Source organism: Meles meles, chromosome 13, assembly GCF_922984935.1.
Source record: "Meles meles chromosome 13, mMelMel3.1 paternal haplotype, whole genome shotgun sequence".
NCBI classification, from domain to species: Eukaryota; Metazoa; Chordata; class Mammalia; order Carnivora; family Mustelidae; genus Meles; species Meles meles.
The window spans coordinates 16345304-16366720 of record NC_060078.1 but is presented as its reverse complement, the minus strand read 5'-3'; the positions used below and the strand labels follow the sequence as shown (position 1 = coordinate 16366720).

At 37.7% G+C, this 21417-nt stretch overlaps 1 protein-coding gene across 1 annotated transcript in view; it reads left to right on the top strand.

Annotated features, from left to right (window-relative positions):
* Positions 1-21417, top strand: part of PCDH15 (protocadherin related 15) — a 567896-nt gene that overhangs the window by 494161 nt on the left and 52318 nt on the right. The window contains exons 24-25 of the mRNA XM_046026577.1: positions 1427-1642; positions 8598-8686. Coding sequence (XP_045882533.1) covers positions 1427-1642; positions 8598-8686 — 305 coding nt within the window. The remainder of the gene's footprint in view (positions 1-1426; positions 1643-8597; positions 8687-21417) is intronic.

The following is a 21417-nucleotide window of genomic DNA, read 5'->3' as shown; positions in this document are numbered from 1 at the left end:
CTCAGTCATTATAGTGTCTATCTATGGCTCAGGCTCAGGTCATGATCTCGGGCTCCTGGAATCGAGTCTGGAATTGGGATCCCTCCTCAGGGGGGAGTCTGCCTCTCCCTCTGCCCCTCACATCATGCATGTTCTCTTTCTCAAATAAATAAAATCTTTTAAAAAATGCTTAAATCATGATATTTAATAGTATCTTTGGTAAAAATAAGAATAACCAAACAATGAAAATAATATTAAACTTTCATATCTAGTATCATGAATAAGGTGTATGTAACCTTGTATAAATTCACTGAGACTCTCATACCCATCATTCCTCTTCCAAATATTCCACAATGAAATAATTCTCAGACTGGCATTCTGAAAAGTCTCTGATGTTGAAGCCATGGAGACAGACTAATAAATTATACTCACAGCTTCATTTAAAAAACAAAAAAAGCAAAAAAAAAAAAGAAAAACCCCACCACCAAGCATAACAAAAAACACGGAGGACATGGGGAGATGGAGAGGAGAAGGGAGTTGAGGGAAACTGGAAGGGGAGATGAACCATGAGAGACTATGGACTCTGAAAAACAACCAGAGGGTTTTGAAGGGGTGGGGGGGTGGGAGGTTGAGGAACCAGGTGGTGGGTAATAGGGAGGGCACGTACTGCATGGAGCACTGGGTGTGGTGCAAAAACAATGAACACTGTTATGCTGAAAATAAACATAAAAAAAATAAAAAATAAAACAACAACAAAAAAGAACCCCACCACTAACAACATTCTAAACAACTATTGCCCTTTTTAAATTCTAAATGTTAAGAAACCTTAACATGTGGATTTTAAGTACTTACAACTAGGAAAAATATCTGGTTAATTAGGATATAGAATGAATAAAAAGGAGCCTGGATTAATATTCTAACCTTCTGTAGTTCTGACATGGCATTAAGGAATTAGGATATGCAGCTATAGATGTATTGCTTAAAAGCTCTGAACTTTTACTATCATTTGAGATCTTTCAGTGGATTCTTTTATCTTTCCCCTTCCAGAAATAGGTTAGATCAAAATGACTATCACATGCTATGCCTCTTACACAAGACAATGGCTAGGTAAACAATCAGTCCCATCCTTAAACCAATTTGGATCACAGCTCAGAGTTGAACCCATCAGACATGCCAGTCAAAACACTTAATTCACCAGGCTGGACTCTGTTATAACAGAGTCTGTGTCCTTTGTATTCACAGTTGGGTAGTTATTATTCTAATAACAACCATTCATCCCTATGAACACAAAACCTGTTAATCTATAGAATGGCACCCAGAACAAGAGACTTTGAGGAGGGTTGTATTGTGATCTTACAAAAGAACATCAGTCTTACAAAAGCAATGAGCCCTTGAATACTGGTTGTTTTTTACTGCTTATTTATACTCTGTGTTGTTTCCCTCCTAGGCTACGGACAAAGATACTGGCAATTACAGCGCCATGGCGTACCGACTGATCATTCCACCCATTAAAGAGGGAAAAGAAGGATTTGTGGTGGAAACCTATACAGGGCTCATCAAAACTGCTATGCTCTTTCACAACATGAGAAGGTCCTACTTCAAGTTCCAAGTCATCGCCACTGACAACTATGGGCAGGGACTGAGCGGCAAAGCAGATGTCCTGGTAAGTAGATAGACCTCCAGATTAGGGGAAGCGCGTGCACCTGCCAGTCTGTGGTCGATGTCTCCGACTCATGGAACTTTTACATTTATTCGAAGTAGGTTTTCTAGAATATAAATGTGATCAATTTTCCTCCAGGTTGCTAGTAGCCACAGTTTAGGATATAAAAGGTATAGCTTTAAGTCTGTATATTTTTTTGACATTGGGAAATACATCCCAATATGTTTTCCTGTATGACTGTGACAGCAATTCCACAAGTGCTGGATTTCCATTTGGTCTGTAGATCGCATTTTTAGTATGGAATTGGCTGGATCTACTTAAAATTTTAAAATGCTTCACTGCTTTGTGCTATAGAAATTAAAATGTATAAATTTTTTATTACTGTTTAAATTCCTTTTAGACCTTTTGTAATTAAGAAAACAAAAGGAAATGCTTTGGAGCAAATTTATGTTCCAATAGACGTAGTTTCCTTCTTCTACTAAGATCCCCAGTGATGGTATTGATGATCCTTGACTCAGTTATATTTGGCTTCAGCCATGAATACCACTTTTCTCTTCTCTTTCTTTGTCTCTACCATATCTCCATGGTAGAGTGTTCCCAAGGGCAGTTTGATCTTACTGTTTATTCAAGATACTCAGCACCAAAGCTTCTGTCCTATGGAATTTCCCCAATGTGGAAGCATGGCTTGTTGGGACTTTGATTAATCTAGTAAACATTATAATTTACAATTATTACTGGAAATGCTTGTCACAGGAATACAGAATCCAGTATAATTTTTCTTCTGCTGTTTCCATCTTGTTAAATCTTCATCTTCACAGTTCCCCTCCGTTAGTTCTCTGAACGAGTTTAACCTTCTCGTATACGTAGACATCACAGATCCCATATTTTTCTTCTAAATCACGAAGGCCAACTCTCATGAATGTGGTGGCCATGAAGAACAGGACGTCCTTATTTAGAGCAAGAAAGCTGCACTAGAATAAACAAAGGCCATTCTGAGCCAAGAAGCATTTGACATAGAAGATTTCAAAGTTGACATAGGTTTTTAATAGAGTTAAGATCTATAAACCTAATGTACACAGTGTTGCCATTTCCCTTCCTGTTGTTTCAGGGCTGCACAATGAAGTGCTGTCAGAATAGACAGGATAAGTAAAAAACTGCAATAATGGGGGCACTTGGGTGGTTCAGTGGGTAAAGCATCTGCCTTCAGCATAGGTCATGATCCCAGGGTCCTCGGATCGAGTCCCGTGTTGGGTTCCCTGCTCATGCTCGCTCACTCTGTCAAATAAATAAATAAAATAAAATAAATACTGCAATAACATAAGTAAGATGTAACTATATAGATTATCTGTGTAATATGTGCATGAGCAATGTGAAGTTTATGGGTTTCTTATTTGGACTCTTTATTGTGTGGGAATTTGAAAGTATACCTTTAAAATTACCCAAAATTCAGTTAGGAAGAGTTATTTCAAAGTAATCATAATGTGATATATTTATGAACTATATATATGTGGAAAACTTACCAGCAAAACAATTTTTTATGGTGAGATTGGAAATCCTTTCACTCAAGGGAAGGGAGATGTGGGGAGAAATAAGACTTTGATGTAGAGGTTCTTTCAGAGAAGTTAAGTCATTACAGAAGACTACCTTCTGTAGTCAGAAGGCCTCCAGTGACCTCATTTCTGCTATTCTCCATCTAACTCATTCAGACCCAGTAACATCGGCCAATTTGCTGTTTTCCAAACAGCTAGACCCGTCCTCGCTCTGGAGATCTTGGCAGTGCTGCTGTCTAAAATGTTCTTCCCCAAATGTGTTTCTGACGAGCTCCCTCATCTCTTCCAAATATTTGCAAGGATGTATTTCACAGTGACCCCTACTCCAACTGCCCCATTTAGCAATGCAGCCCTACTGTGTCAGTTCGCACCTCTTTACTGTTTGCTCTTTACAACAGATTTACCATACTTATGTTCATATTTCCCCGCAAAAACTCCATGAGGAGAGTTCTTTTGTTTGTTTTTTATGATTTTATTTCATGATGTATCTCAAATGCCCAGAATAATTTCTGACGTGTCGTGGGCACTTAGTGGCTATTCAGTGGATGAATGGCTTCTCTATTGCAGTATACGTTAGCAGCTCTCAAAGTGTGGTCCATCGAACACTAAGGAGCCCTTAAATCATTTCAGGGTTCAGTATAGTCAGAATTTCTTTTGGTGAGAGTGCTAGGACATTGTGTTTTAGTATATTGTATTTGCACCACTGTTTTCATTGTATCCTGCAGAGTCATACACGAGAGAGAGAGAGAGAGAGAGAGAGAGAGAGAAGCCTGAAGAGTGCCCTTCTCATAAGCAGTAAAACTTACTAGTTTTAACAAATCTCTGCTCTTGACTAAACACCTTTTCAATATTTTCTGTAGTGAAATGGAAAGTATGTGGAAAGCATTTCTTCTATAAAAGGAAGTATAATGGTAGTCACAAGGAAAAGCTCTATGCAAGCTGAATTTACTGTTTTTTTTTTTAAGGAATACTTTTTTATTTGGAAAAAATCATGAGAGAAAATGTGGTGTCTCAAACTTGAATATTTGCTAGACATTTAAACAGAAATGAACAAAGTGAGACAGCCAATTTAAGGAAAACAACTGACAGTATTTGCTGCTAATGATAACAACTAACAGCACAAATTCGAATATTGGAAACTCTTATCCACTCACCACTGTGAGCTTGACAGCTTCCTGTTACTTAGAGACCATGAGATCAGTGATCATATTAAAGAATGTGATTTCTTTTCTTGATATTGTGCTATATAATGTGTCAGTGTTTGAAAAATCTGCATTATTCAGTGAACCAGTATTTTCCAAATGACCAATGCATGATATTAAAACGTCTCTGTGGTCAAGAGCGATTCCCAGTGCAAGACAGAGAAATGGGTTTTAACATAACTAAACCCAATTTTCAATTTCACATTAAAACTAATCTTCGACTAACACTTGAGTTTGGGAGTGGTATCAAAGCCTATACAAAGCTATCTGAAAAAGATAATTAAACTGCTTCTTCCTTTTCAAGAGAAGTGAGATTGCACCAGCGGCCAGTCAGGACAGACAGTGGCTAGTGGCCAGTTGATGCAAGACACAGTGAAGCTCTCTAGAGCTTTGCTGCCCAGAGTGTGAGTTATTGGTCCCATGTGCTCATCGAGCACTTGCCTTTGTGACAATGTCACACTGAGATGTATTATAAGCATAAAATGCACCCTGAGATTCAACGACTTGGTATAAAAAAGTGAAAAATGTCTCCTTAATAAGTTGTTTGTATTCAGTATGTGTGAGAATGATTCTATATTAATATATTGGGTTAAGTGTATTATTAAATGACTTTCATTATTTTTTATCCTCTGGTACCCTATTATGGGTACCAGAGTACTTGAAATTACATATCTGGCATGTATGTGTGGCTTATGTTAATTTTTTTTTTTTTAAATGGGCAGCACTGTCTACAGTATTTGGGAATGAATGGAAAGGAAGAAAAAAGGAAAGCTGAGCAATTTATGAAGAAGGATTAAAAGGACTTAGAAATAATAGAATATGTCAACTAGGAAGTTCTGGTTTTAGAATATTGTGCTTCACAACTGTTACTTTTCCTTCTTTAGACTGTCACTCATAATTTTAATCCATTACAGAGATTGATCCCACAGTGATAGAAATACGTTTTTTAAAAGTCTTTATAAGCAGACTTGTTATAGTTGGTATAATAAACTGATGTGTATTTCCAGAAATATTTGCATAAAGACTGTACTGGAAAAGTAACAAATAAAATCTAGGAATCTTAAGCATTTAAATACCTTTATTATAGATGATAGATGAAGTCAAGATTCAGTGAATTAGCATTCCTTTGAAAAATGAAAATTTAAACTATATTATCTTATTTTCTGGGTTAGCATAGTGAAAAATGTATGTGTTCTCCATGAATCATGATTATACTTCAGGGAGATTTAAAACTTCTAAAGTAACTACTTAGAGGTCAGTCTGAGACAAATACTTCTGAGTTACATACAATCTGAATTTTGTTACTTTATCAGAATTGTAACTACATTGTTTTTTATCTTAATACAAAAGTATGTCTTCAAAAGTTAAGATCAAAAAAATCTTTTTGACCAATTGTAAGCTTAATATGTATATATTTTGAGGCAAGTTAAACCTTTTTTAAGGTTTTATTTATTGGGCAGAGAGAGCATAAGCAGGAGAGAGGCAGACTCCCTCACAATGGGCTCAGTCCCAGGACCCTGGGGTAATGAGCTGAGCCAAAGGCAGATGTTTAACCAGTTGAACCATTCAAGCGCCACTGAGGATCTTAAATCTTAATTTATTTTGTTAGTTCAGTCAGAATTTAGCCCCAAAACTCACTAGCAAATTCAAAATTCCCTTGAGTAAGTACTTTATCCTTCTGAATAAAGAGAAAAGTACCAGCTGTCCTTAAAAGACAAATGGTAGAGTTATTACTATCGCCAAGGCCAAATTTTGCTCCCAGATTGAGTCCCTAGCACATGAATTGATTTCTTTCCAAAAGATTACTTGTAAATGAGCTTCTGAAACTTTAAAACGTAATTATACAAAAGGAAATCCTACCACTTCCCTGCACCCACATAAAACTAACATTCTAGGGGTGCCTGGGTGGCTCAGTGGGTTAAAGCCTCTGCCTTCGGCTCAGGTCATGATCCCAGGGTGCTGGGATCTAGCCCGCATCAGGCTCTCTGCTCAGCGGGGAGCCTGCTTCCTCCTCTCTCTCTGCCTGCTTCTCTGCCTACTTGTGATCTCTGTCAAATAAATAAATAAAATCTTAAAAAAAAAAAAAAACTTTGAAAAACTAACATTCTAGTTTTTTGTTGCCCTCCAATTACTAAGAATCTAGCACTCCTACATAATAGAGCCCTGGGTGTTTGTCCTGGTAGGCCTATTTTTTAACCCAAAACTCCAAAACATTTCAGGGGTCTAATATTAACACATTGTATGTTTCTCTCACAGGACACAGCAAGAGTGCACATGGCTGGGTGGTATTCCTGATGGCATTCCAGAAAGTGGAGATTTAGGGACTGGAACTCCTTCCACCTTGTGTCTTTGACTTTCTTTAGGGCTTCTTTATTCAGATTGAGACCAGGAAAGAAAGGGAACCCATAAGAAAAGACAAAGTTACACAAAAAGTGTGTTAATCCCTTTTTCTAATGAAGTCACTTTTGTTTGTTTGTTTTTTTTTTGTTTTGTTTTGTTTTTTGGTAAAGCCACAATCAGGATCCATGTACAGATTTGTGGGAAATTTGGACATAGGGTCCCAGATGACAATAATGAGTTAGAGGTACAGGATTGGAACTGCTGGTGTTTGCTCCTAGGTGGTATTCAGACAGATCCCTGGCTTAATTTAGTCTATACACATGAATTATGAGACTCACACATGGTGTGAAAGATTTCTATTTAGTTGAAATATTTTATATAATATTTTGGATTTCTTCTCTTGAAAAATAGCAAGGTCCAGCAAATCTGGCGATATTCATTAGGGATAAAAAGTCTCTTTATTAGTTTTCTTTTTTAAAAAAGTGAAATGGGGCTACCTGGGTGGCTCAGTCAAGCACCCAACTGTTAATTTCCACTGAGGTCATGATCTCAGGATCAAGGGATGGAGCCCTGCATCTGACTCCAGGCTCAGTGTGGAGTCTACTTGAGATTCTCTCCCTGCTCCTCTGCCCCTCCCCCTGCTTGCCTGCTCTCTATCTAAAAAAAAAAAAAAAGTAAATCTTTAAATAAATAAATAAAAAGTGGAATGATAGTAATAACTACGTGATAATGGTCATATTTAGAATTAAATGAGTGCAAACCTATGGAGTATTGAGAGCAAAAAAGTAAATGATAGTTTACACATGCTGAATAAATACTATGTTCATTTTTTTAAGTAAGGTCATAAAAGGAATTCCATAAATGTTAGCAGAATAGAATTGATTTGTAAACAGCTGCTAAACTAGCTTATTTTAGTCCCACATGTAAATGTGTATCTATCGCTTTATTCACACAAACGTAGAACTGGCTGAAGCAAACAAGAAGACTATGTGTGATGATCCCATAGAGTGAATTATTCAAACTAGTCATATCTCAGCTTCCTAGTCACACTGGATAGGTGATCTCTCGAGGTTTGTAAGACTTGGGTTTTCCATTATCCTGAGCGCCCTTCAATAACCCAATTAGAAAAATAAATGCACCTTCTTTGATGCCTTAGAAAATAACCAATGAAACAAACACACACAAATCAACCACACTAGAAGTTAGACTTACTTCTTTTTTAAATTTTTTTAAAGATTTTATTTATTTATTTGAGAGAGAGAGAGCATGAAAGGGAGAAGGAGACTCCCCGCTGAGCAGGGAGCCTGATGTGGATCCGATTCTGGGACTCCAGGATCATGACCTGAGCTGAAAGCAGTCACTTAACCAACTGAGCCACCCAGGCGCCCAAGTTAGACTTACTTCTAAGTTAATAGTGACAGCACATCAGTCGCCTCCTGCCGCAGCATCTAGCAGAGCTTGTGTACCTAAAGATACCATTCATTCCTACGTTACAAATGGGAAACTACGGGGTCCATGCCCAGTAAGGAAGAGATGGAAGCATTGTGTTTTGGTTATATAAAATGCTGGGAAGACATCAGAGAGACAGACCATGAGAGACTCTGGACCCCAGGAAATAATCTGAGGGTTACAGAAGGGAGGTGGGTGGGGGGATGGGGTAACCCGGTCGGTGATGGGTATTAAGGAGAGCATGTGATGTGATGAGCTTTGGGTATTATGTGCAACTGATGAATCATTGACCGCTACATCAAAAACTAATGATGATCTACTATATTGTGGCTAACTGAACATAATTTAAAAAAAAGAAATAAAGAAAGAAAGAAATGCTGCTGAGTTCTGAATAGGCTCTGGCTTTACTTCCTGCAGGTTTCCGTGGTCAATCAGCTGGACATGCAGGTCATCGTTTCCAATGTGCCCCCAACTCTGGTAGAAAAGAAGATAGAAGATCTTACAGAGTAATGGATTTTGCTTACTTATATATACTGATTTTCATTTGACTATAATTTTACTGGATTAGGTCCTTTAAATCCTTAGAGCGTTCCGATGAAACATATATTACAATATGTCGTTTTAATAATTCGGTTACCTTTTCCTGAAACAGCTTCATCTAACGCAAAGGAAGCTAGTGAGAGTGCCTTCGAGTAGGCATGGAAATGAGATGTGAGAAGATCTTACTCAGGATGCTTTGACTCATATCAACATAACCTCAGAATGCTGCATACAAGTATATGCACATATATATATAAGCTCTAATAATCCTAATATACATTACTAGAGCATATTTTGATTTTGTGTCCCCAAATTATTCAAAAGCTCATTATCTCAGCAATCCAGCTGGTTCGGGGAATGCTATTTCTCATAGTGATGTATCTAGATGGCTCAAGCTTACTCTTTCAAAAATCATGAAGACTAATTTTCACCAATACATATTTTGAAGTATTGTAGAATGTATGTCACATTGTTGCATGCCACTGTTGACTCAAAGTTGTGACCATTTATGAAGCTCTCATTCTCTCATATTCTGAATGCTATTGAGGATTATTAAGATGCCTTTCTAGTTCACTCTGCATGACCCGAAACTAGCCTGACGTCATTTCCTAATTTTCACAGGGGCACATTCTTGTTATTCCATGTCTTTGCTTGAGTTCAGGCTGACAGATGTCAGTTATCACTGCTGCTTTCTAACAAAGTATCTTTCACTTCCAAGTTGCCTGAAGAAGCATCAGCTATCAACAGCTAAACTTTCTGCAATTATGTGTCAAATACAATAGGAAAAGCACTGATGAAATCATGAGTGCTTCTCCTAATGGAAACATATGTGCTCTATAACAATTATTCCTTGCCATCTCACAAACTTAACCTTTGCGTGTCAGGCGCATTGTCCTATGGAGAAGGTGATTCTCAAGGTGTATGCTTGGAATATCAATCAGGCAGTGTCTGGTTTACTTCTTTGAGGGAGGTTTACACATATTTAGCCTTCGTCAGAAAAATAGCTGATTATACCTGCAAAAATCTAGAATCATGCCTGTCTCTTAGCTGCATAATGTTATCTATGGAAGCAGGCCTTCTCTGATTGTACCACCCAGAAGATGGTAGAACCATCTTCAGCCGGTAGCTCTTCATCCTGCTTTATTTTTTCTTCACAGCATGATCTAATATTTTCATTGCATGTCAGTTCCCCACTGAAGTATAAGCTCCTTGAGGCTAAGAAACCTGTCTTCCATTGCTATAATTCCAGACATATATATTGTGGGCACTCAATGCATTTTACTGAATGAAAATTTTACACAAGCAAAATCATGATTCCCCTTTCTCATAGGGAGACAAAATTTAGGGAAACCAGAAAAAATGACCAGAAAGAAGTATAATTTCATAGAAGTTTATGATATTTTTTTCTTAAGTGGAAATGAGGATCTCAATGAGGAAAATCAGGCATCTTTCAAGTCTTGAGAGAAATGTATTCCTGTGGAAGGAGCTTTGAGTTCTGTGCCATTAGCTTAGAAACCGGAGCGGGAGTAAATCACATCTATCTCCCCAGACTGCCTCCCCATTTCTAGTCATCTGTTCACAGAAACTAATAAAGCCAATATCATGGGGTTGCTGTCGAAAACTAAAAAATATCAGCCACCTAGGACAATGGGAATTGTGACTCCTCAAGGAGTAAGAGATATTCTAAGAAATGAGGTTAGTGACCCAGTCGGGAGGGTAAAGACAGAGACCCCAGTTTTTCCATTCTTACCAAAGAGGATAGTTTAGTATGGAGCTCAGATGATGGATTCAGACAAGTTTGAATCTTATTGTAGCCGTGTGTGATCTCCAGGCAAGAGATTTCACACTTAGGGCCATACCTCCTTCTCATGAAAATTGGAACAAGAGTGCCAATCCTGTGTTGTTTCTTTTTGAAAGAATGAAGTATAAATTTGCTCATGCAGTAAACATGGCGGGCAAATGCCGGATTCCTTACTGTAGGTTTTTTAAAAAATCTGTGTTAATTTAGAGATTCTTAAGCATAAAAATTTCTGATCCCTTTAAAAAATAGGCTTTATTTTTTAGAGTAATTTTGTATTCACAGCAAATTGAAGCTGAAGATACAGAGAGAATTCCCATATGCTCCCTCCCCCACCATTCACAACTTCCCTCACTATCTCCATCTCCCACCAGACTCTGGTACATTCGTTACAACCAGTGAACCTACACCGACACATCGGAATCACGCCGAATTCATAGTTGACCTTAGGTTTACTGTCGGTGGCGTACATTCTGCAGGCTTGTGCTAAAGTGTAATGACATCTCTCACTGTAGTAGGGATACAGAATGGATCCACTCCTCTGAAAGGCCTCTGTCTCCACCCCCTTTCCCCTCTTCCCCCCACACCTTCTCATCCTTATGGTCTCCATTGTTCTGCCTGTTTCAGAATGTCATGTGGCTGGGATCATATGGCATGTCGCTTCTCCGATTCCTTTCTGAAAGCTGCTAGTGGTCATGATAAGGACTGTTAGATCTGATTCAGCTCGAGTCTGCACCAAACACTCCCTGAGCATCCAGGGGAAGAAGAGAAATACACATGTAACCATGTAAACAATGGGATGACAGTTCTAGGAATCTGAAGAGAATAAATAAGTTTGTTTTTTGTTTTTGCTTTTTTGTTTCTTTGTTTTGTCATCTGGAGTACATAATACACTAAATCAGGACTTGGCTAGTTAAAGGACACAGGCTAACTTCTAGCTGCTGTTTGTTCTTGGAAGTGAAGTTTTACTTACACAAGTATTACCATTAAAACTAGTAAATTAGAAGTATTGTTTTTCGATTACAAATTACTGTTAACATTTAAAAATTGTCATGGAAAGAAATAATGTAGTAAAATGATTTTTTTGTAGTAAAACTATTTATTTATTTTTTAGTGTTCCAAGGTTCATTTCTTATGCACCACACCCAGTGCTCCATGCAATACGTGCCCTCCTTAATACCCACCACCAGGCTAGGCCATTCCCTGCTCTCCTCCCCTCCAAAACCCTCATTTAAATAACATTATGAACATTCTAAAAATGTTTTGGAATATATTATTAGTCTATTAACATTAATATTTATAATATTCATAATTGTCCCTGTAGAGATGGTGTCTTGGTCCCCTCTCCCACCCCCAGCTCTAAGGAAGAAGAGAGTAAGAATGATCAGACCATGTAAGGATGTTAAATAAACATAGGAGTTCTTTGCTCTGGTGGTCACGCTCACCAGCACACTCATTTCCTATAGACATTCTTTAATGGCAAGTCACACCATCACCAAAGCCATTTCCTATATCTCCCACGAGACAGCCTCACCCTACAAAGTGGGAAACTTGAATTCCGTATGATCACCACTTTCACTTCCTCCTTTAAGCAGACCCATAAATGAGGCCAGATCATAATCCATAGTTTTCTCGGGAAGCGTGAAATCAGTGCAGCCTGGGAGGGTTGATAAAAGAAAAATTTAATGACCTAATACATTCATTTCATGATGAGGAAGGTTTTGCAGACGGGGTCAGTATCCTTTGATGGCAAAGAACACGACGCCTGGGAAAATAGAGAGCTCCTTCAAAGGGGTGTTGCTGGAGTGATGGTAATGATCACTCCCCGTTCCTCTGAATGGACATAAATGCTGTACCGAAAGTTGTTTTATGACTTTTGCCATTTGGGGCTTATAGAATTAAACAATGCTCCTTTCTAGGGAAACATATTTCTTTTAATTTTTATTAATGTATTCAGCAAATTCCAGGGAGAATCTGGGCCTATAGGTGGCCTTTTGTGTTTATGTTCTGAGGTATTTTAGGTGGAATTTAGGATTTATCTCCTCGTGGGCCTTGTGTTTCTCTTACAAATTCTTGCAGGGAAGGAGTGGGATAAACGGCTGGGAGAATAAGAACACAGAAACTCGATTTACCAGCAAACCGCTGGCAAGGATATCTCAAGAGGAAGGTAGGAAACCTTGGGATTCATGTCTCTGTTCTCCTTCCACTTTATCATGGATCCCAAAGGAGTCCAAAGGAAGCTTAGGATTCTAAGATATAAATCTTTAAGAATCTGCAGAAATGGCATTTTTGAAGAATATAAATAAAGGCGTTTTTAGAAGTCCTGCATTACAGCAGGAATTGGAATTGATCATCAAGGTCATGGAGTTGCTCAAACACTTCTCTTACTTTAAGTACAATTTGGAAATTCGGTGATAATAGGACTTTAAAGTATGTATTGACTTGGTGGAGGAGGGCCCATCTCCACGAAATACTGGTACAGCATCTGAAATGTGCCTGCCTAACTGACCCATGGCTCCTTAGTTAAGATTACAAAACATACTTTAGAAATCAGGCCAGGATACATATTTCTAGGAAGAAAATTATGAAGTATCTTGGAAAGAAAACCTATGAAACAGTAAACAATAAAATACTAGCACTTACTTTTTTTTTTTTTTTTTTAAATCAGTGTAATAAAAACTGGTCTTGAGGGGAAAGGTGAAATGGAAAGGTAAATCCATAAACACTTGGCTTTGATCACTCTTAACCTCTCCTTATTTAGAGATGTCAGTGGGGGCTCTGAACACCATCTCTATAGGGACAGATAAGAATCTTGTAAATATGAATGTTACTAGGCTAATAGTACATTTCAAAACCATGGTTATAATGTTACTTAAATTATTTTACTACATCATTTCTTTCCATTATAATTTTTAAATGTTAATGGGAATTTAAAATTTAAAAACAGTACTTTTAATGATTTTAGTGCCAGTACTTGTGTAAATAAAACTTTATTTCCAAAAACAGAAAATAGCCTGAATTTAGCCTGTGTGTTTTAACTTGCCAAATCCTAATTTGGAGTGTTGTATTCTCCAAACAGGAAAAAAAAAAAAAAAAAAAAAAAACTTATTTAATATATTCAGATTCCTTTAAGAATAGGAATAGAATTCCTGTAAGAATTTTCCTTCAGAGGGGCGCCTGGGTGGCTCAGTGGATTAAGCCGCTGCCTTCGGCTCAGGTCATGATCTCAGGGTCCTGGGATCGAGCCCCGCATCGGGCTCTCTGCTCTGCAGGGAGCCTGCTTCCTCCTCTCTTTCTGCCTGCCTCTCTGCCTACTTGTGACCTCTCTCTCTGTCAAATAAATAAGTAAAATCTTTAAAAAAAAAAAAAATTTTCCTTCAGGGAAAATCTAATGTAAAATTCCTAAGTGATTTTTAATTGGACCCCTACTGAGGAAGCCAGTTCCTTTTGAGTTCAGAGGACCCTAGGCTCAAGTCCCTGGACCATCAGTGACCAGCTGGGAGGTCTCAGGCTATTCAGTTAAACTCTTCAAGTCTTAATATCCATATGTGAAGCTGGAAATGTATTAAAGAATAAAAGTAGTTACTGGTTTTAAGTACTAGAGACTTAGCAATGAACAAAGCAAAGTCCCTATTCCCATACAGCTTACATTCTATTGGGGAAAAAGGGAAACAAAAGTATATTATTTATTTTTATTATATGTATATATATATATGTATATATATATAACATACTTATATATAGAATATATGATAATAGGGAAATAAAAACACCAATATGAAATGGATGGAAGAAAGGTACTATTCGTATAGGATGACCGAGGAGAGCCTTTTGCTAAGCTGAAATCCAAGCAGAAAGGAATTAAGAGAGCCGTGTGGCTGCTTTGATGGGGGTGGGCGTGCAGAGGGTGTTTTCCCAGGGAGGACACTGCTGGTGTGAATACCCAGCTGTTGGAGCATGCTTGTCCTATCAAGATAGGAAATTAGTATATAGCATCTTACAGGCCACTTGGAGGATTTATTATCTTACTCTGTGTAAGATACAAAATCGTTAGAACTGATTGTCCGGTAGCTAACCACTAGGCAGTTGGGTGCTTGGAATGTGTGGCAGGTCCAAATGGAAGGTGATCTAAGTATAATATACATATCAGGTTTAAAAAAATTGCTACTCCCCCCAAAAACGGACAATACCATTAATATTTTAGGTGGATTAAATGCTGAAATGATAATCTTTGGGTATATTGAGTGAAATAAATATATTTAAATTAATCTTACCATCTTTGTTTTTAATCCTTTAATGTGGGTACTCAAATTTTTGAATTTGCATATAATTTGCATTATATTTCTTTTGGCCAGTGTTGCCTGTGAAGTTCTGCACAGAGAAATCGTGTTGTGGCTTATGTTTTCGAAGGTTGTTGAGTGGGAGATGAGGTGTGAGATGAGGCAACCCGCTGTGAGTCTGTAACAGGAAGGAGTCCAGGGGGAGAGATCATTGGTGACTTGGACTGGAGGTAGAGATGATCACAAAGAGTGATTAGATCAAGGGTACATTTTTCAAGGCGCAGCCTCTAAAACTTGTCATGGATTAGATGCATGCGCAAAGTTAAGAAGCAATAATGGCTCCTGGGTTTGGGGTCTGAGCAGGTAGAAAAAATAAAAATATTTTTCTTACTTAGCCACTGAAGAATTTGATAACACGATATGTGGGAAAGTAATAGTGTTTTGTTCTTGGGGAGCGCTGACTTTAACAAGATTTGGTTCCCATCAATAAATGTCCTGACACCAATTCTTTCTCATCATCATTCTGCTGATTTCCAAACTCGGTGATGAATGGAAACACCATTATTTGCTGTATACGATCACTTCCTTAGCCCGGCATTAAGGTTGTTTTCCTCTCATACTTACTCTTCATGAACTGAGTGAGTATGGTTAGCAGGCATGTTACAATCCCATGAAACCAGTGGTAATCTGTGAAAACACATAAGCCCAACTGGAACGTATGGAATGTTAGTGTGTATCTGAGAGTTTCTTCAGTTGTGTAGTCTTTCTTCTCTGCTGCATTTTAAATTGTTGTAAGCATTGGCAATCACATGCTGATTTTAAGCACACTTAGCACAAGATGTGATTGAAGTAGGGGAGGTTATCAACAGAAGCTGACTGTCAATGATCTAATTCTTAACAGAATGAAATACAGACATTTCAATAGACAACTCTTGAGAAAACAACGTTTTCTGTAACTGGCATGTAATAACTATGAAATAAATTGAAGCCAGTCATAAAAATAAAACACAAACTCAACATAAAATGAAATCCTACTTTTTAATGTTTGAAGTATAATTCCTTATTCTTTGAAAAAAACATAAATAGGATTGGGTTTTATTCAAAGCCTTGGTGATTCTTTGTTTCAACACAAAGCGAATTCGTTTTCTATTTTTTTTTCCTGAAATACTCATTTTAGGGCTTTATTTTGGCAGAGAAGGAGAAGTCCTCTCTTTTTGCAAGCACAATACTTAGTTTGAATGTACCATGTGGTAAGAAGTCATAGCTCTTCACAGAATGGAAGCTAGCCTAGAACGTAACCAGACTTTTATAATGTAGAGTCTCAGTGTTGTTACTCATGCATATTGTCATAGTATCTTTAATGCTTAATTCCTTGAAATGTGGAAAATATAAGGATTTGAAGTCCAATTCATATTTCATGTCATATAGCAAAATTTTTAATTATCCCCAATGTATTAGTATTGAGCTAAAAACATGGAACCATAGTTATGAAGAGGGGAGGTCTCCCTTCACCTGTCCTATCTGGGAGGGTTACAATGTCCCATTTTGTATGAATTCTTTGTTATTATTTGAAGGTATGCTATCAGAGCACAACATGAATATTTTTTTTTTTTAAAGATTTTATTTATTTGACAGAGAGATTTCAAGTAGGCAGAGAGGCAGGCAGAGAGAGAGAGGAGGAAGCAGGCTCCCTGCTGAGCAGAGAGGCCGATGCGGGGCTCTATCTCAGGACCCTGGGACCATGACCTGAGCCGAAGGCAGAGGCTTTAACTCACTGAGCCACCCAGGCGCCCAACATGAATATTTATTTGACGAATATTCAATATATGAATTATTTACACTAAGGATTAAACTTATGTTAGAATGTCTCAAAGTCCCAGTACTTTGTATTTTGTTTCTAATAATAACTTTTGGATATATGAGGGTAAATTCTTATTTTTTTTTATTTTAAAAAATTTTAAAGTTAACATATAATGAATCATTTGTTTTGGGGTACAGGTCTGTGATTCATCAGTCTTACACAATTTACAGCACTCATCATTGCACATACCCTCCCCAATTTCCAACCCCCAGGCACCCCATCCTTCTGACCCCCCTCCTGTCCAGCAACCCTCAGTTTGTTTCCTGATACTAAGTATCTTATGGTTTGTCTCCCTCCCCAGTCCTTTGTTGTTTGATTTTTTCCCCTCCCTTCCTCTATGATCCTCTGTCTTCTCAAAGCCCTCATATCAATGAGATCATATGATAATTGTCTTTATCTGATTTGCCTATTTTGCACAGCATAATACCCTCTAGCTCCATCCACATTGCTGCAGATGGAAAGATTTCATTTCTTTTGAAGGCTGCGTAGTATTCCATTATATATATGTACCATATCTTCTTTTATCCATTCAGCTGTTGATGGACATCTAGGCTCTTTCCATAGTTTAGCTATTGTGGATATTGCTACAATAAAAAATGGGGTACAGGTGCCCCTTCAAATCACTACATTTGTTTCTTTGGGGTAAATACCCAGTAGTCCCATTGCTGGGTCCTAGGGCAGCTCCATTTTCAACTTGCTGAGGAACCTCCATGCTGTTTTCCAGAGTGGCTGCTCCAGTTTGCATTCCCACCAACAGTGTAAGAGGGTTCCTCTTTCTCCGCATCCTTACCAACATCTGTCTTTTCCTGACTGGTTAGTTTTAGCCATTCTGACTGGTATGAAGTGGTATCTCATTGTGGTTTTGATTCATATTTTCCTGCTGCCCAGTGATGTTGAGCACTTTTTCACGTGTCTGTTGGCCATCTGGATGCCTTCTTTGCAGAAATGCTGTTTGTTTCTTCTGCCCATTTCTTGATTGGATTATTTGTTCCATGGGTATTGAGTTTGATAAGTTCTTTATAGATTTTGGATACTAGCCCTTTATCAGATATGTCATATCATATCGATATGTCATCTTCTCCCACTCTGTTGGTTGTCTTTTGGTTTTGTTGACTGTTTCCTTTGCTGTGCAAAAGCTTTTTACCTTGATGAAGTTCCAATAGTTCATTTTTGCTATTAGGGTAAATTCTTATTTTTTATTTTATGTCCCATGGATTTTCCAAACTCATACACAGTTAACCCTTGAATCACTTAGGGCTTAGGGGTGCCCTGCAGTTGGAAGTCCACATATAACCTTTAACTCACCAAAAACTCAACTACTAATCCTGCTATTGACCAATAACACTGTTGATTAGCATATATTTTGTATGTTCTATGGACTATATGCTATATCCTTATGATGACATAAGTTAGAGGAAAGACAATCATAGTAAGAAAATCATAGAGGAGAAAAAGATACATTGAGGGTGTTGTCCTATAAAAAACCATGTATCAACAGATTCACACAGCTCAAACCCATGGTGTTCGAGGGTCAAGTATATAATTCCCTACATGCAGAATTAACCAAAAACAAGGGATTTGCAACTAGAGTTTGCCTTTTCTAAAGATTCCATTGTATAGTAATTCAGTAAAGAATTACATGTGCTGATGTTCTGCTTTCAGTAGGTTTGTTTTGTATTTTAGTGGTCAGAATATGCATCATTTGTTAATTAACAAATTTCAGAATCATTATAGTCAAAACAATACTAGTTTCTTTGGGGGAAATAAGTACTGAAGAATAATCGACTTTCTCAGTTAATATTTGCCATCTGGTACATGTAATAGCGGGAAATTTAAATATATAATTGTGCCACACTCTCTCATTTTTCTCAGCAATATGCATTTACAAAAAACATTGGGCTTGGGGCACCTGGGTGGCTCAGTGGGTTAAAGCCTCTGCCTTCAGCTCAGACATGATCCCAGGGTCCTGGGATCGAGCTCCGCATCAGGCTCTGCTTAGCCAGGAGCCTGCTTCCTCCTCTCTCTCTGCCTACTTGTGATCTCTGTCTGACAAATAAATAAATAAAATCTTAAAAAAAAAAAAAAGGAAAGTCATATTAGAGGAGGTATTCTGTTTAAGAACATAGCAAGTTTGAACAGTAGATTTTGATTGAGGGGGAATATCAGTTTGATTCATAAGAGATGATTATAATGAGGGTACCACTATATTGGCTCTAATACTCTTATTTTAACTTATGACTTATGATATATGCATGTATCACTTATTAACGATTAAATCACTAACATAAGCGATAACACTTATTAACATACAGAAGTTAATAGAATAAAGTTAATAAAAGAATTTATACAGGTATATTCTATCCTGTGATTTGGGTTAAGTGGTTACTCATTATCCAAAAGTAAAATCCATTCACAAAAACAGTGAAGAAAGCCATTTTCCAGTTTCCTGTTGTGCTTATCTTTTCATCAAAAAATCTTTGGAAACACAATTGTGGAAAAATGGGAAAAAAGAAGCAGAAAAAAGTAGAGTGTCATAATCTCTGTTGTACTTTTCCCAAATCTCCTACTATTCCATTCAGTGTATTTTTCAGAGCTTTTGCTTTCACCAAAGAGGAGAGAACTAGAAAGCAGACGTAGGGTGTGAGTCACTGTTGCGGCATAAAGATTTTCAAAATACATGCTGGGCATTTGTTCCTTTCAAAATTCTCCTATCATATTCTTTTAAGTTTTATAGGGCAGAAATTTTGTCAAATAAAAGAGCTTACTTTTTTTTTCTTTATGTAGGCTCCGCATCCTGTGTGGAGCGCAGCATGGTGCTTGAACTCACGACCCTGAGATCAAGACCCGAGCTGAGATCAAGAATCGGACACTTAGCTGACTGAGCTATCCAGGCACCCCAAACAGCTTATAATTATATATTTTTTTAATAATCAGTTCCAACTTGTGGTATGAGGTAATAGGCCATTCCCTTGTGCATCCACTCAGTTTAGACACCTGATCAGCAAGACCCAGTTCTCTTCTCTCTTAATTACACATATGGTTCTTTTCTTAACTTTCTCCAATTTATGCACAATTTACTTCTGTCCATGCTGTGGCTTTTGTAAACATGAGAAATGAATTCAACCAAAAGTTTAGATAAGAAAATTCCATTTGTATTAGCAGCAACACAAATAATATTTTAGATATTTTCATTTCTATCTAAATTGTATTAGATGCTAAATGTAATTATTTTTAATGTTCTACCTATTCAAAGAGAATTTCAGGCATTTTACAATGATTCATACTATAAAATGAGGTAATATACATTTAACATGAGTCATAAAAATAAAGCAAATAGAATAGAAAGAAATTAAAAGAGTTAAGAGTTAGACAATTACAGAGACGATGAGACCGAGCCCTGCAAAGTCCCTAAAGGATTCCAGAACTTGGTTTTCATCAGTTAGGGCCAAAGTAAAAGAAGCAGACCAATAAAATAATAATAATAGTAGTAATAATAATATTAAAGAATCAGTTACAAAAATGAAAAAAAAAAAAAAACCACTTCTGGTGAAAAGACAGAACCATTTCTGAGTGAAATACCAGTTTGGAGGGGGAATGTCTATATCCTGCAAGACATCATAGAAGGTACAAAGTGTTTTGTCCAGTTTCCCATGGTGGAGTCTCTCAGGGTCTATATCAACAGAGGAAGTCCCTGTAGGATATCAGGAAAGCTTGCCTTGGGTCCCTGTGGCTATCTGCACTGGGTTCTTTAGCCAGGTATAACTGGTACCTGGGGTGGAGTCCCTCTGTTGCTGGTTAAATGTAATCCAGTCTATACTAACTACCAGAGGCCAAGTGGGGGTTACCCTCTGGAAATGCAAGGAATTTCTGTAACCACAACAAAATAACACATCTTTGTGGTGCTCTTTTTATTTGTGGGTTTTGTGCAATTAATGGGTGCTGTTTAATTAACTTCTCACAGAGCCTTTTGAGGTAGGTCTGATTACTTTCCCCATTGTACAGAGGAGTTCCCAAAGCTTTTCAAAGTCATAATTTCCACCAGACACACAGATGGCAAGTGGTAGAGGTTTAATTTGAGTCTCTGTCCAAGGGCCAGCAACAGGCTGGGTCCTAACCAGTTGCTCTTGGCAGGCAGGGAAACTCAATTTAAAATCTGAACCCCACCCACCCAAAATCAACCCATCCTTTTCTAGGGAGTGGGCTTCTCTCCCCCACAGAAATTTCCACTAAATAGTATTTTTAGGTTGGCCCCTTCATCCAAATGGGTAATTAAGAAGATGGCCACTTTAGGGTGCCTGGGTGGCTCACTGGGTTAAGCTGCTGCCTTTGGCTCAGGTCATAATCTCAGGGTCCTGGGATCTAGTCCACATTGGGCTTTCTGCTCAGCAGGGAGCCTCCTTCCCCCTCTCTCTCTCTGCCTGCCTCCCTGCCTACTTGTGATCTCTCTCTCTGTCAAATAAATAAATAAAATCTTAAAAAAAGAAAAGATGGCCACTGTAATAATTTTAGTATGAAAAACTAAAAGATAAATCAACCATAAATAAATAACTACTTCAGCTATAAAACTGTTTTACTAAGGCTCCACACTTAATTTTTTATAATGCAATGTCTGGTTGAAACTCATTGAAGAGGTACATATAGGTAACTAGATAAAGTGATGCTGTAAATTAAAATTTAGAAGCATCTACCAAAAAAACTTGGCTTGAGGGTAGATTAGTTAAGTGACTCACTTCTTCATTGCTGACTTCAGTTTATGAT